At 37.6% G+C, this 14,910-nt stretch overlaps 4 protein-coding genes across 7 annotated transcripts; 1 reads left to right on the top strand and 3 right to left on the bottom strand.

Moving 5' to 3' along the window:
* Positions 1-247: 247 nt before the first annotated feature.
* LOC108485337 (glycine-rich cell wall structural protein 1-like) lies at positions 248-2,091 on the top strand. The gene has a single exon (XM_053029927.1). It carries the CDS (start codon positions 336-338, stop codon positions 1,641-1,643), a length of 1,308 nt encoding a protein of 435 aa, XP_052885887.1. The 5' UTR covers positions 248-335; the 3' UTR covers positions 1,644-2,091.
* Positions 1,937-4,466, bottom strand: LOC108484641 (uncharacterized). 2 transcript variants are annotated; one of them, XM_017788504.2, is made up of 7 exons: positions 4,237-4,466; positions 3,760-4,015; positions 3,541-3,660; positions 3,271-3,429; positions 2,807-2,979; positions 2,507-2,612; positions 1,937-2,121 (listed from the first exon to the last, which is right to left on the bottom strand). In XM_017788504.2, the coding sequence occupies exons 2-7, from the start codon at positions 3,991-3,993 to the stop codon at positions 2,092-2,094; spliced, it is 822 nt and encodes a 273-aa protein (XP_017643993.1). In that variant the 5' UTR covers positions 3,994-4,015; positions 4,237-4,466; the 3' UTR covers positions 1,937-2,091. The 2 variants fall into 2 exon arrangements, with proteins under 2 accessions (XP_017643993.1, XP_017643995.1); XM_017788506.2 differs by lacking the exon at positions 4,237-4,466 and having other exon boundaries at positions 3,555-3,660; positions 3,760-3,900.
* A 437-nt stretch (positions 4,467-4,903) lies between these two features.
* On the bottom strand, positions 4,904-7,727 carry LOC108486533 (aminomethyltransferase, mitochondrial). Its single transcript, XM_017790636.2, has 4 exons — positions 7,288-7,727; positions 6,148-6,723; positions 5,796-5,914; positions 4,904-5,667 (listed from the first exon to the last, which is right to left on the bottom strand). Exons 2-4 carry the CDS (start codon positions 6,703-6,705, stop codon positions 5,121-5,123), a joined length of 1,224 nt encoding a protein of 407 aa, XP_017646125.1. The 5' UTR covers positions 6,706-6,723; positions 7,288-7,727; the 3' UTR covers positions 4,904-5,120.
* A 406-nt stretch (positions 7,728-8,133) lies between these two features.
* Positions 8,134-13,109, bottom strand: LOC108484046 (dihydrolipoyllysine-residue succinyltransferase component of 2-oxoglutarate dehydrogenase complex 2, mitochondrial-like). Of its 3 annotated transcripts, XM_017787663.2 has the most exons (15): positions 12,760-13,109; positions 12,597-12,659; positions 12,406-12,468; positions 12,213-12,279; positions 12,085-12,112; positions 11,743-11,813; positions 11,566-11,640; positions 11,330-11,385; positions 10,921-10,965; positions 10,562-10,831; positions 10,308-10,402; positions 9,952-10,042; positions 9,751-9,861; positions 8,763-8,957; positions 8,134-8,529 (listed from the first exon to the last, which is right to left on the bottom strand). In XM_017787663.2, the coding sequence occupies exons 2-15, from the start codon at positions 12,633-12,635 to the stop codon at positions 8,338-8,340; spliced, it is 1,398 nt and encodes a 465-aa protein (XP_017643152.1). In that variant the 5' UTR covers positions 12,636-12,659; positions 12,760-13,109; the 3' UTR covers positions 8,134-8,337. The 3 variants fall into 3 exon arrangements, with proteins under 3 accessions (XP_017643152.1, XP_052885885.1, XP_052885886.1); XM_053029925.1 differs by lacking the exons at positions 12,085-12,112; positions 12,213-12,279; positions 12,760-13,109 and having other exon boundaries at positions 12,597-12,665; XM_053029926.1 differs by lacking the exons at positions 12,085-12,112; positions 12,213-12,279; positions 12,406-12,468; positions 12,597-12,659; positions 12,760-13,109 and having other exon boundaries at positions 11,738-11,792.
* Positions 13,110-14,910: the final 1,801 nt, after the last annotated feature.

The raw sequence follows: 14,910 nt of genomic DNA, 5'->3' as shown, positions 1-14,910 counted from the left end.
CATGCCCATACTCTGCCTGAATTTCCAAGAAGATACAAATACCAACTCCACTATATGTAGTTGGTTGATTCATAGCACTACTAAATTATTTTTAGTAAAATTGGAAGTTTATGTTTGCATAAGTTTCTTGTATGCATAGTAATAATGTATTATTATTTGTCGGCTATGGTTGACTTCATACTACACAATTTGGACCACTTTTCCTTCTTGACTTCAATGCCTACATTTTATTTTATTTCTTTTGCCCGCCAAATTTCACGTATTACTTTATCCCTTGGAAATGCAGTCTACAGCCTACTCTGTGTAGTATAAATATGTGACCATGGAGATCGAGGATGAAAACCAAGCAAAGTTTAATTGAGGTTAGGCCTTACTTAGCCTTGTTACTTCTTGGAGACTCTATTCATCAAACAATGGCCGCCATTACCATTTCTGATAAAGTTTGGTACATGGCTATTCTTCTTTTAAGCATTGTTGCTACTTTGAATCGTGGTGTTGTTGGAGGTGATGTTAATGATGAAGACGATAATTACTGCTCATATAGAAGTTGGCGAAGTTGTGGCAGCTTCTTTGGCAGAGGTAGTAAGTATTATGGTGGTGCTGGAGGTGGAGGTGGAGGTGGAGGGGGAGGCGGAGGAGGAGGTGCCTCTGGTAATGCTGTAGGACATGGAGAGGCGCATGGTGCAGGAGGAGGTAGTGGCAGTGGCAGTGGTGAAATGGGAGGAGGAGGTGGTGGTGGAGGTGGTGAAGGCAGTGCTAGTGCTGGTGCTGGTGGCATTGGGTCAGGTCACGGAGAAGGCTTTGGAGCTGGAGGTGGTGTGCAAGGTATTGGTGGTGGTGGTGGAGGTGGAGAAGGTGGTGGAGGTGGCAGTAGTTATGGTAGTTCTGGGGAAGGGTTTGGACATGGTAGTGGTTTTGGAGCAGGCATAGGCGAAGGGGTGGGAGGTGGTGGTGGTGGTGGAGGGGGAGGTGGAGGTGGAGGTGGTAAAGGTTCTAATGGAGGATATGGCCATGGTAATGGTTATGGTGAAGGTGGTGGTGGTGGTGGTGGTGTTGGCAACGGAGGGGGCGTTGGTGGTGGTGGGGGAGGAGGAGGAGGTGGAGAAGGTGGTGGAGGTGGGGCTAATGGAGGGTCTGGTCATGGTAGTGGATATGGTGCTGGTATGGGAGTTGGGACTAGTGGAGGAGGTGGAGGTGGAGGTGGCGGCAATGGTTATGGTAGTTCTGGGGAAGGGTTTGGTCATGGTAGTGGTTTTGGAGCAGGAGCAGGCATGGGCGTAGAGGTGGGAGGTGGAGGTGGTGGTGGTGGTGGTGGTGGTGGTGGTGGTGGTGGGGGTGGTGGAGGTTCTAGTGGAGGATATGGCAATGGTAATGGTTATGGTGCTGGTGGTGGCATTGGTATAACAGGCATTGGAGGGGGAGCTGGTGGTGGAGGATGGGGGGGAGGAGGTGGTTCGAGTGGAGGTGGAGGCGGAGGTGGAAGTGGAGGAGGAGAAGGGATGGGCTTTGGAGGGGGTTCAAATGGTGATAAGAACGGCATGAACATGGGATTTGGAATGGGGATGGGAATGGGCATTGGATTTGGTTTTGGCGTGGGAACAGGTGGAGGTAGAGACTCAAATAATAATAATGGCCATCCCTAAACCAAACATGCATCTAAATTCCCATCACCAATTTTATCGCCGTATTGGTTGGGAGGTATCAACCTTGTGCCTTAAGTCACAACACCCTATTCTTTCTTTATTTTCTACTATGAATCAAGTACTGAGAGTTGAGATTCCTATGGAAATAAAAAAATGTCGCTTTCTACTTATTTTTGTTTATCAACTCTTTGGTGTTACATTCACCATTCCTTCTACTACTTTTCCTAGTTCCTGTATTAGGTATAAATTGTCAAAATCATCAAATCCACTTCTCAAGAAGATAACTACATAGGTTTGGAAAATTAAATTTATAATACGGGTAATGAACACAAGATTATACAAGCAGACACAGTGTGTCGTATGTTCTTACATTATTAATATACAAGGAACCACTGCTCCTACATATGATCCTGAGAAAATCGGATCACGACAACGTTGAATTACTTGGTTACACTCTTGGCCACTGTGGACTAACTACCTGCAACAGCCATTAAAAACAATCAGAATCTATCATATATGTTCAACTTAAAGATCTATAATTGTTAATGTAAGGATATTCCTGTTTATTTGCCCCTTTAAATATTGTCTTCACAGTTTTGTCCAAAAAGAAAAGCATTGTCAAGGTATTGTTCGTTTCAAAGATTTGAAAACTGTCCTCACTGTTTTGTTCCACAGGGGAAGGGTGATTCTTGCTTTAAAAAAGCCACAATCAAATCCTTATTTCATCAATGTGGAATCATTTTTTCCCCTCAACAATAATCATCATCAAAACTTATTCAGCTACGTAGATCCTAATCGTTTGAAATCCCTCGGCAGCTCAAAGTCCTGGGTCATATCATCCATCTCAACAACAATTCACTCACCTCAAGTGTGCTAAAAACTAACCGCATTCGGCTAGCAACAACTGAAGGCTCTTCTGCACATCCGACCACTGCCATTTGTTCGAGCTGGAGAGTTTTCACTGGAAGCCTTTGGCAAAAACAACAATCCAACTTTCAGTCACTACTGTTTAAATATATTGAAACAGCAGATTCTAGGATAATCAAAGAAATAACAGCATTTCTTTCTTTTAAAACAATGCATAAAAGATAAAAGTCTAACATTTAAAAAAAATGGTGGTCAGGTTTTTTTTTTCAACCGGCATTGCTAAAAGCATATCTCACCATGCCATTCCTCTTATGAAGTATGCATTTGCTATGAGAGCGCAAAAGCCTTTCCATTGATGCAAGACATCATCTGATACTGGTGGTGTAGATGACCATCGGACTATAGTTGGTTGTGGTGTACACAATATGGTGATGAATATAATGCTCAACCATAAAATACACTCATTAACCTGCATAGTCAGAAAGAATGTTTTCCTTCAGCAAAAATATAGGGTCGGTTTAGTTTTTTCATGTACTTGGAGGGCTCTTAGAGGATTATATCACAAACCAATATAAAAAAAATGTGTTGGATTAGGTGTCAGATGCAAATACTTATTCAGAAATGAAGAGACGAAGCAACATAGGTTTATAGTGCTTCAGAGAAATGAATGTACCGCAGCTAAGTTATGGAATATCGCTGGTAAAACTAAAGAATCTCTTGAACAAAAGTAAGAGCTAAAATATGTAAGATCATCACTGACCTCCTCTGCACAAATCTTGGATTTTACACTGGTGCTTCCGCCATAACTATGCATTACATTGATTTCGATACCGGATTCCTTCATGGCAATCAGTTCTTTCCGCAATCCTTCATCAGTGCAGCCCAATGCATATGCATTCACCCCAGCACTAATGAACTCCTGAGATACAACATCAGTCCAATAGTATTACATGAAGAAAGGCTAACATATATGGGTAAAATCGTTTGAACAAAGAGCAGATCAAGCAAGCAAGTAAATCAATGAATATACTTTTAGGTTGTCACCTCCTCCACGATCGATGACATTCCTGTACCGCCTAAACAAGCTGATTGCTATATTTCGCGACGATCTATACTCATCATCGGATGAAGCAGAACCACGTGATTGACACTACAGTTAAAAAAATCGTAGTTAAAACACGAAAACACTCAATTTTATTTCTAAAAAACGAAGTAAAATGGAAGAGTTCAGGTTCAATAAAATCCTAACCAGCCATCTCTTTGGAGCAAGTCGATGTGATACAAGATAGGTTGTAAGCTTACTGGAATCTTTCCATGAAGGCAATGAACTATGAATATGAACTACATTATTAGAGTGAATCCCTGGTAAGCTATGGTGAATTGCAGGCTTTGAAACACAAGGTAGTTTAGAATGAAGAAGAGTATTGCCCAGAAATGTCTGGATTTGGTTGATTGTTCCCGGAGGATTTACCACCAACATCATGGAACCATCCTACGTTTATAGCCTTCAAACGAGGAAATAAAACAAGAACAATTAAGATGATTGCAAATTAAGAGGAATTTTATAACTTGGAGAAAAGAAAAAACTCATCTGATCATCGCTAAGCGATTATTTTCTTTCTTGATTAAAGCGCTTAGAAAAATTAAATTGAAACCACAGAGAGGATACAGATGATCAAAGAAGTGTGTTCATTAAACTGAAAAGAAAAGAAAATTAGTATATTACCTTGGAGGATTTTGTGTTGGAGAGAAGGGTTGAAATTAAGAATATTTGAAGAAACCGTAAAAAGGAAGAATCTTGGAAATGGGCTAAAGCTTAACCCCACTTGATATTTGAATGGTTCCCAGAGATTCAGTTGTTTGAAGGAAATTTAAAACGAAATTTTTAAAGCATTTTACGTGAATTATTTGGAGTCCTCAAATACCAAGATTTTTATTGCCTAGAGATGCACGTCAACACCCAGAACTTATTAATTTGTCACAAGCAACCAAATATAGCGACGTTCCCCTTATCCGCCGTCGTTTCAGAATCATCATCATATTCATGCCTATCCCATGAATCTTTTCTTCAAACAATTGTGCATAATCTGACTCGACCTCATTCTCAATGAGATTTAAGGACTTCTTTGGACGAGTATTTATCACTATTGCAGTGTATAATATTTAATTTCACTGTTATTGTTATTTTTATATTAATTATATTGCTATTTTTATACTAATTACAAATAAGCGTTCTGCCCATCTAAAAGGGACTTCAATCATTGATGAAAAGCTTGCTATCATGAATGAGACTGTATAAATTCCTTAATTTATTGCGGTTCTACCTGTTTAGACAGTCCAAGTCACTTTGACAGAGTAAGAGATAAAACCTAGATAAAGAAAATGCCAAGCCATTATGAAACTTTGCCACGATTTCAATCTTTCCCTTTCTTACTGATATATAAAATCCATTATCATTATTCGAGAAATTGGAATTGAACAGAATACAAGCAATAAACAACAGCATGTTCATGTAATGTCATGTAAGTTAAAAGAGAAACAGGGCATTGGCATTTGATTGCAGATGAAACAACGCAGGAAAACTGAGGAGCTGAAAGCGTAAATTCCATCTTAGGATGGCTTGTAATATTTTGTGGGTATAAAAGGCATTTTTGTGACTACTCCATCATAGGCCTTTCCTCTTACCAAAATCTTAGCTTTGGTGCCTGCCTTGTGTAATCCAGATTTCACATATCCCATTGCTATGTTCTTCTTCAGGCAGGGGCTAAATCCTCCGCTGGTGATTTCTCCAATGTTGTTCCCTTTCTCGTCCTGAATCTCACTGTGAGATCTTGGAGGTGGGCCGGTGGAGGTGAAGCCGACTCTCCTGATCGACGGACCCTCTGCCAGTTGTTTCAGGATTACCTCAGCTCCTAAGAATCCACCTTCTGCTCTTCTCCTCTTCCCTATGGCCCATGTCAGTCCAGCTTCGACTGGTGAAATGTGTTGTTCCATGTCATTGCCGTATAAACATAGGCCAGCTTCGAGTCGGAGACTGTCTCGAGCTCCAAGTCCTGTCAACCTTACCTTTCCTTCCGATTTCTCCAAGATTGCTTTGGCAAGATCCAGAGCATTTTCTGAAGGAACTGAGATTTCAAATCCATCCTCACCGGTGTACCTGAAAAATAGATAGATAAGAGACAACTTTATCAGTTATCCTCCATAGCATCCCAAGATATGATAACATTCAACCTGCCAACCAAGCCAGTACTCTTGGAATATGAAAGAAACAAAATTGAAGATTACCCTGTCCGAGTGAGAAAACATGTTGCACCGTTGATATCCAATATTCGGAATTCCCCAAAATATATCTTACTCAAATCATCCTTTGTCAGATGTTGAAGAACTGGGGCAGCAAGAGGACCCTGTAATAGAATTATATGTTTCAAAATTGTTCAAATGCTACAGGAAAGTCATTTCTTCACTAACCTGCAAATCTGTGCTAGTTGACCAAATTATTCAAGAATAAAAGGAGAACATTTGTGTGGACTACAACTCAAGAAAGTATGAAAAGCATGCATGTTTGGCTCAACAATCACTGGCAAATTGATAGAATCAAATACGGAGACCTAATAATCGAAAGGGTGTAGTGATTAACCTGGAGAGCTAGAAGAGATCTCTCATCATGGATGTGCCACGAGACATCACCACCTTTGGCCTTGAATGCTTTCATATGCTCTTCAATGTGAGCCAGATCCTTATCCCTGCAGCCTGCATTCACAACCAGATATATGTGATCATCTTTCACTTTAGTAATCACGGAATCATCGATTGCCCCTCCTTTCTCATTTGTAAAAACAGTTAGAGTTCCAGTTCCGGGGGCAAGGCCAGCTACATCAGCAATGACGAGCTTTTCAAGGAATGAAACAGAGTCCTTTCCCTTAAGGCTCAGCCCACACATATGGGATACATCAAACAGTCCACCATTCTCCCTGCAATTCACAGTTGAGTCCATGATTGAGTCCTTGTACTGAATGGGCATGCTCCATCCCGCGAATGGGACCATCTTCCCACCATGAGCAACATGGAAATCAAAAAGAACAGTTTTCTTCAGATCTGCCTCTGAAGCAAAGTACCGACGTGCTACAGCCTTCTTGTCAGCCTGTGAAAGACGACGAGTAATTGATTGCCCAAGTTGCCAAAGACTTCCCCTCATCTTCTAAAGTTGAAATATCTGATGAAGAGCAAATTCTCAGAAACAAGACAATATTGTACTACTAAGAATAGCATTCACTTGCCACTACAAAGATTTTTAGGAGCATTCAAATTTAAAGGGGAGAAGTGATTTTTAACAGCAGTGAACCTATATGGGGTTAAACAACACATCCATTTATTGAAAATATTTATTGGCTTCTAAATCATACGCATAATGCCATAATCTAACGAATCCATTCAATCTTAATGTTACAATCCAACACCATATTCCCAAGAAAAGCATCAAAGGCATTTGTTGACAGATGATAACCCAATACGATCTAAAATCAGCACTGAAGTATCCAATAGAGACATTCTCCAAATAATCCGACCATCCGACAATATACAATGAAAACCACGACATTATACCACAGTTTTTGAGATGCAAATGATCAAAACTGAAAAGGGTATTTAGCAAATCAAGAAAAGAAACCAATGCTATCACGTTATCGAGATCTCAATCCCGTTTATCACAGAATCACAAAGACAACGTCAAGCTACAAATGCAGTCAGAGAAAAAGAATAAGAGAGTGAAAAGGCTTACACAGAACCCTTGTTTGCGGTCTTCAAAAAGAGAGCAATTCAGAGAGCACAAAAGAGCATTCCTCTGCCAACTCTGGGCCAAAAGAAGAAAGTAAAAAAGGATAGCCTTTTATATATGCGCCAAAGAAATTAGATGTAAAAATATTATTTTGGGCATTTAAAAAAAAAAATGAGGAAAGTGGTTGGTAGCACAGGAGTGAGTGGAGGAGGGGGTTTCTCTGCCAAATCCAAAAAATAAAAACCAAATCTTCAGCGAGTGGTGCTTAAAGGGCTTTAGAGCTATTTCACCACTTCCCAAATCCTTGTCTCCTTTCTCTGCATGTCTTACTCAACTTCATCTAACGGCTGTCATGACAAGGAATCTAAGGCATGTTGCTGATTTTGTCCGAGGTTAAAATTGTCTGTCTCTGTTACAGTGCCAACAAGGTCTAATGTAACTGGTCTGTAATTGAACTGAGTTTAGAAACGAAAACATTGGATTAGTGTCTCAGATAGGGGGGACCCATGCAGTTGAGAGATCACTGTAGTATGGAGATACTAATCTACCACTAAAAAGGAATGAAATTGGGAGTTGGTGAGATCTGTGTTGGCGTCCTCAACTATTAGCTGTTAAAAAAGGTTTTTAACCCAAGCTATTCTTGGTTGGTTGGTGGCTCTGATTTCTTTAAATCGAAAAATTCATGTGATTAGTTTACTAATTAACAGTTTCATTGAAATTGGTAAGTACTTTGTTTCTCTCAAAAGAAAATGGGTTCCTTTTTATAAAGAAGAGTTCAGCTTCAACTATTTGGAAGATTAGTCATTGAATGACTCCATTGCTTGTTTTCTCCATTTAACTAGAATGATATCAATAAAAAACGAAGGAATGCTTTATTTTGGAGCAGATGATCGACCACCATAGGCCTTTTAACAGATACAATAGGAAAATGATATGGCACACCAAGAAAATGCAAATATAAGAGCCTGGAAATCTCAGTTGCTATTTATTCTACACCCAAGAAAATGTGTGCCATATCCAGGCTATAGATAGACTGTTGTTTATATGGTTTCCTTATACATCGAGCAGCAGTCTCCGCGGATCCTCCACAACATCTTTAATGCGACGCAAGAAGAATACTGCTTCCCTTCCATCAATCAGTCGATGGTCATACGTCAGTGCAATGTACATCATTGGCCTTGGAACAACTTCTCCACTGACAACCATTGGACGGCTAACTATGGAGTGCATTCCCAGAATAGCCGACTTAGAAAGAACAAACAACTGTTAGTAAAAAGAGAACATGGAAGAAAGATATCGGATCTAGCATATTTACTTGTGAATGCAAAGCCATGAATGTGTGGTAAAAAATGCATTAAACATGGATAATCGGCTTATTTCCCAGAAAACAAAGCTTCACTTGTTATACATTACAAGTTCATCCGAATGAGACATGGGGGAGAGGGGGGGAGGAGTAAATTGACTGTAAAGCATCTCACCTGAGGGGGATTAATAATTGGAGTACTTAAGAGGCTTCCATAAACACCACCATTGGATATTGTGAATGAGCCCCCAGCCATCTCATCAATTGATAAAGATCCATCATTTGCCTTCTTAGCAAGGATGTTTATCCCTTTCTCGATTTCAGCAAAGTTCATTCTGTCAGCATTTCGGATTACTGGAACTACAAGGCCCTGGAAAAAAGTCAGCGAAAGCAACGCAGTTTCAGATATAGATGGAGAACTGGAAACCAAAACACAGTTGAGGACTTTAGCACATTTATGATGAAAAAGGTGGTGCAGCGTGCAGGCAGAGAATATGGAAAGCAATGATAAATTGAAATAAGAGTATTCCTTAACATATCTTAATTTGCTAGACTAGGAAAACAAAAGAAAAACTATCATTTAAGGAGATGACAAAATTTAGAGATTATAAGGAGCATCGAGATCTCAATGATGATACGACAATTGACAAAATCTCAATTATGCAGCATCTTAAAGAATACCTCCACTCAGCAAAGTGGGAAGTTCAGATAAACAGTGGCGAGCAAACAACCAATCACATTTGCATTAGTACATACAGACGTAAATAACAGAAAATGGTGTACTTTGGAATCTAGCTACTATTTTTATCTGAAAACACAAGCACAAAATGGCATCAATTAGCAATGGCATATCAAATTAGAATGGAAGTGAATGATCCCAATGCATATATTACAACCTCAAGCAATCTAGCCCCAGTTTGACCTTTAAGGTGAGTGCTAAGTAAACCATGAATCTACAAACTCAAAGTTCTTATTAGTTTGTATAGAATTCAGCTATCACAATAATCGATTCCTTAAACAAGTATTTCTTTTACCACATTTAAAGGCTTCAGATGCCCCAGAGAAGCTAGATATTATCTTCAGATGGAATTTTGAAGGAATAAATGGCGTCTGATAACTACATTGCCAAATCACTTTACATAGAGTGAGAGAAACTGACAGACCTTTGGAGTACCAACAGCAATACTGATATCAATGTAATCTCTATATATTATGTCGTCCCCATCAATTACAGCATTGACAATTGGTTGATTCTGAAGAGCGCTAACAGCTGCCTGAAAGGAGATAAGACATTTTAAATGAAGATTGTATATTTATACACAGACACAAACGCACATGTGTCTTTAGGTTTTGGTGAGTGTTACCTTTACAAATCCCGACATAAGTCCTAACTTTACTCCATGTTTCTCGAAAAAAGCATCCTTATAGTCAGAACGGAGCTTCATCAAACTGGTCCTGGAATTGTATGTCAAAGGAGAGGGGAAAATATGCAAAACTAAGTCATTACCGGCTTAAAATTACATGAGAAACTTGTGATTGTATAATATCACAATAAGAGATGCGTATCCATTTTGAAACATGACCAAAAGATTAGTCTAAGCCAAACAGCATAGATTCTATGTCTTGGTGAATCATAAGAACTGAAAGAACAAAAAGTTGCAACAGAGAAGAACAGCAATTCACATTCTACAACATTACTACAAGAAGGGGTGGCAGTTACATATCAACTTCATTGAATGTTGTCAACATTGCGAAAGTGTTTTGAGAGTCCTTCAAACGTGTTGCAACACGTTTTCTAAGTCTAGTCATAGGTACCTGAAATTACATAAATCACATGTTATATTAACAACAAAATTCCCTTTTGATGATATGTACCATAGACAGCAAAAAGAAACGGTTAGAAAACATTCTATGCTTATCTAAAGAAGTATATATGTAGAAAAAAAAAAAGAAAAAAAGCCCTATGATACTTACTCGTCTCTCCCTCTCTTTAGGAGGAAGTTGAGGTTCCTTGGCTGAAGGTTTGGGAGGAGGCAGAGAAGGTGCTGTAGGCTTTTCTTTGCTGGGTGGAGTTTCTGCTTTAGGCTTCTTCGTCTCTACTTTCTTTGCTTTTGCAGGAGAGGGCTCAGAGGCTTCCTTGATAGGCTTGTCTTCTGATGGAGCAACATGAGTTACACCGCCAGATTTTGAAATGACAGCTATCTTCGTACCTGGCTCCACAGTGTCACCTACTTTGGCTACCAGCTGAAAATAGAGAACCATTAGTTTAAGATCATACCAAGTATTAAGTTTTCCAAAACAATGGACAAGCTTGTGATCTATCTGATATTTACCTGTTCAATTACACCAGCTTCAGGACTACTCACATCAATCGTCACCTATTCATATCATATAAGGGGTAAAAGTCTTACTTATTCAGAATAGATAAGGAAAATAATGTTTGCAGTTAATGCAAACTGTGAAATGCCTTCTTTTTTTTGTTTTGGGGGGGAGGGGGGGGGTCGTAACCAGGGTATTCACCACCGGCAGCAGTGACTAATCCCCTCACCATGGGTGCTCTCCAAAGAGGCAAACAGCTGGTCATGAAATGTGCTTCATTCCCATGACCACGGATCGAACCCTGGACCATGGTTAAGAGATTAGGCAAGCAACCACCACAACACACCTCATGGCTGCAGACTATGTAACGTCAAAACTAAGGGTATAGATGGTTAGAAAGAATGTCACCTAGCTAAAAGGTACCTTATCAGTTTCTATTTGTGCAATTGGCTCATCTACTTCTACACGATCACCAGGATCTGTTCCCAAATCACAAAATATAAGATGAATTAGTGCTTTAACATGCATCATCCAAGATGCCTAAGTTTCATTTAAAAAACAATTTGTGCATAATTTGCATCCTTTGAAACAAAATGTAGTGTCATGATGAAAAGAAAAAAGAAAGAAGAAAAAGGAAGTTCAATAGTAGCACAACATACGCTTCAAAAAACTTGCTAGAGTTCCATCAGTGATGGATTCCCCCATGAAAGGAACAACAGCATCAACAAGTTCACCTTCATAGCCAAGAAAGGGCATTTGAGTTTAAGATCAGAACATAAACTGATATTTGAAAAGAAGAAAAAGAAAATCATGAAGGAATTACGAGAATACGTTACCACTATCGGCAGAAAATGACCTAGTGTGGACAAATATTGGAGGATATCTTTGAACAAATGAAATAACGTCCCTGTAAATTACAGAAAATTTTGGAGGAAAAATATGGTAAGACTTGAAAGAAAAGGACAAAATTTGATATGGTAGGAGATAATCAGGGTTTATGTTACTTCATCCATGCGTGTGTTTACTTCTAATATTTCATAGGGAAACTTCTTTCCAGTCAGTTTAAAATCTATGGAGAGGAAGCAAACTTCAACTTAAACTATCATAAACAAAAATGGAAATTGTTTCAACATACAAAACCGAGTGACAAATAGAGAAAGAAGCTATGACAAACAAACCTTAGAGGCCTTGAGCCAACTGGAAACCCTGTAAACACATGAACCCATATAAATGAAAGGAGCATGGATGCATTTTCGGTTTTTCCTTTTACAAGGAAAAGGATGGATGTTGTTTAATTTCCAATTACCTAGAGAACCCACAATCCCTGCAACTTGTGATGTCCCTTTTCTAGAAACTAAAGTCTTTGCATAGGCCTATAAAAGCATAAACAAATACTAAATAAAGAAGAAGCCATAAATAGAAATGATTCGATAGCAGATTCAAGCATGGTAATGTGAAACAAATCATACAAATCAACAATGTTTGAATTGAAGCTTGACCTCATTTGAGGAAGAACTGTAACAACGTGAAGGTCGAGCATTTCGAAATGATTGGCCTAAAACCTGAAACCACCATTAAAACACACACAAAATTTTAATAAAAATATAAGTACCGAATAGATATAAAAATAGAAAATCTCAGAGAATATTAGTAGTTGAATAAAGAGAGAAAGAAAGTAATTAAAACTAACTGAAGAAGAAGAAACTCTTCGCCTTGAAACAGCCCACATAGCTTCCTTCTTTTATTATAACCCCTAAACAACAAAAAACAAAATCACAAATAGCAATCAAATGGTGGATTTACTGTGTACAAAAAAGAACAATAAAAAGGGAAAGTGACCCAAAGTATAAAACCTGTGTTTAAGAATGTAGGAGAAAGGAAAAGGGTTTGGGTCAAAGCTTCTCGAAAAGTAAAGACTGAAGAGAGGGACGATACCCAGACCGAAAGAGAGCGGTACCGGTTTAAGAAGTATCATTTTAAGGCCACTTTATTCCATTGTTAATCCAACTGATATTTCCATTTTTAACTTGAGATTTTGTTAACTTTCCCCCATGGATCAATGATTAATAAGTTGTTTTCCTTTTTTGATAAAGCACTCCAAATGGCTGTCTTTTTCTTTTTTCTGTGCAATAAAAAATGGCCATCACTGGAGGTTGGAAATTCATTTCTTTAATGGAAAGACAATAATGATGAATCATTGGTCCTGAAACGAGTTAGATATTCAGATATAATACTACAAGTAGAACATGAACATGGGACTGGGAGACCATATTACATTGTCTTCCCACATATATCTAAATAAGAATTGTACATACTCAATCAATCCCGGTTAATATCATAACCAAATGGGTAAAAGTTATTATTCTTTACTGGAAAAATAATAATTAACTCTGAGCAAGTAAAACAATTCATATAAATCGGTAAAAGTTATTATTCTTTACTGAAAAATAATAATTAACTCTGAGTAAGTACAACAATTTCATCCTTAAAATTTGGTGTCTAAACAATTTTAATCTTTAAACTTTAGGCATTTATTCAAATTGATTTTTACTCTTTTATACCCTTTTATTATGTCAATATTGTTATTTTTAAAACAAAATTTTAGAACTTTTTATGATTTTTAATATTTAATTTTAAAAAGGCCAAATTGATTTGTCAAAATTTGTTACTAAGGTCTTTTTATCCTTTAACCTTATTAATTTCAAATTTTACTAATTTACTTCCAATAAAATAGTAGGGTCAAATTGAATAAATGTATAAAGGTTTAGAGCTAAATTTATTATTATACATTATATATACACACCAAATTTTAACGAAAGGACTATTTTACTCATCCATCTAACATATGGGACTAATTTGCTTTTTTTTTAGTAAATGGGCTAAAATGCAATCCATGATATAGTACAAAATGTTTTGTGGTACTTTTACCCATATAAATTACACACACATATAAATATGTATTATATATTAGGGTAAACTACTTAGTTGTTCACCCAACCTTTTTCATTTTGGTCACTCAAATAAATCCTTTAAATTTTGTCATACTGTTAGAGAAATTTTACATTTTAGTCACTCGACCAAGAACTCCATAACAACTTATGAGTTAATACACCACATCATCATTTTTTCTACTATTGCTTATCCCTGTCACTGTTCATCTTCTTCTTCCTTAATTGTCATACCTCGAAACATTAAATTAAGGTTGGAATAGTAAATTTTAGGGATTTATTTGAAAAGTTTATAAATTGAGAGGGTTCTTGTAGAAATAAGAAGAAATGACAGACTGGTTGTGAAAAGGTTGTATTTCAACCTTGGTTTCGTTAAGTTTAAACTAGGGATATTTTTAGTGGGAGACATGATGATTATAGACATGTACACTTGGCTGTTGAGTTTAGGATCGGTGAAGGAAATGCGTGAGTAGTATATAAGGGAAAGATGTTATTTTCCGGGGGGTTCCTTCATTTTTCTGTTCTTCTTCATCTTCTTCATTGGTTTGTTTGATTAAGATGAGTTTATCTTTTTATACACACATCTGATCACTTACTAGATGCATCTATCAATACCATAAAATATCTGAATGGTCCACATGGTGGATGAATGGGCCTACATATATCACCTTGAATACGTTCTAAAAATGCGGGAAATTCAATCCCAGGTTTAGCTGGTGATGGTTTAACAATCAATTTACCTTGAAAAAAAGTAACACAAGAGAAATCCTTGAATTTAAGAATCTTCTAGTTCTTTAATGGGTGTCCAATTGAATTCTCAATTATTCTTCACATCATAATAGATCCATGATGGTCTAATCGATCATGCCAATTAGTAAAAATATGTGGTTCTACAAACTTCTGGTTTGTAGTAACATGTATCTCAATTTCACTAATATGTGTATAATATAAATATGATGAAAAAGTAGGTAGTCTTTTAAAATATATTTCTTTCCACATTCAACATTCGTAATATATAGATATTCAATATTTTCTCATTGATAGTCTTAATATGAT

Source organism: Gossypium arboreum, chromosome 6 (genome assembly GCF_025698485.1).
Source record: "Gossypium arboreum isolate Shixiya-1 chromosome 6, ASM2569848v2, whole genome shotgun sequence".
NCBI lineage: Eukaryota > Viridiplantae > Streptophyta > Magnoliopsida > Malvales > Malvaceae > Gossypium > Gossypium arboreum.
This window is presented reverse-complemented; position numbering and strand designations above follow the sequence as displayed.

Bases quoted from the DNA above. Each gene is read 5' to 3' on its own strand.
- LOC108485337 (XM_053029927.1), top strand. From the start codon at position 336: ATGAAAACCAAGCAAAGTTTAATTGAGGTTAGGCCTTACTTAGCCTTG.
- LOC108484046 (XM_017787663.2), bottom strand. From the start codon at position 12,635: ATGTGGGCTGTTTCAAGGCGAAGAGTTTCTTCTTCTTCA. The intron at 12,113-12,212 runs GTAATTGGAAAT...ATGTGTTTACAG, and splicing joins AGGGATTGTGGGTTCTCTAG to GGTTTCCAGTTGGCTCAAGG. The intron at 10,966-11,329 runs GTACCTTTTAGC...TGATATGAATAG, and splicing joins CACAAATAGAAACTGATAAG to GTGACGATTGATGTGAGTAG.
- LOC108484641 (XM_017788504.2), bottom strand. From the start codon at position 3,993: ATGATGTTGGTGGTAAATCCTCCGGGAACAATCAACCAAATCCAGACA. The intron at 2,980-3,270 runs GTCAGTGATGAT...CTGACTATGCAG, and splicing joins CCAAGATTTGTGCAGAGGAG to GTTAATGAGTGTATTTTATG. The intron at 2,613-2,806 runs GTGAGATATGCT...TTTTTGCCAAAG, and splicing joins TTCATAAGAGGAATGGCATG to GCTTCCAGTGAAAACTCTCC.
- LOC108486533 (XM_017790636.2), bottom strand. From the start codon at position 6,705: ATGAGGGGAAGTCTTTGGCAACTTGGGCAATCAATTACTCGTCGTCTT. The intron at 5,915-6,147 runs GTTAATCACTAC...ATTCTATTACAG, and splicing joins GATCTCTTCTAGCTCTCCAG to GGTCCTCTTGCTGCCCCAGT. The intron at 5,668-5,795 runs GTAATCTTCAAT...TCTATTTTTCAG, and splicing joins TGTTTTCTCACTCGGACAGG to GTACACCGGTGAGGATGGAT.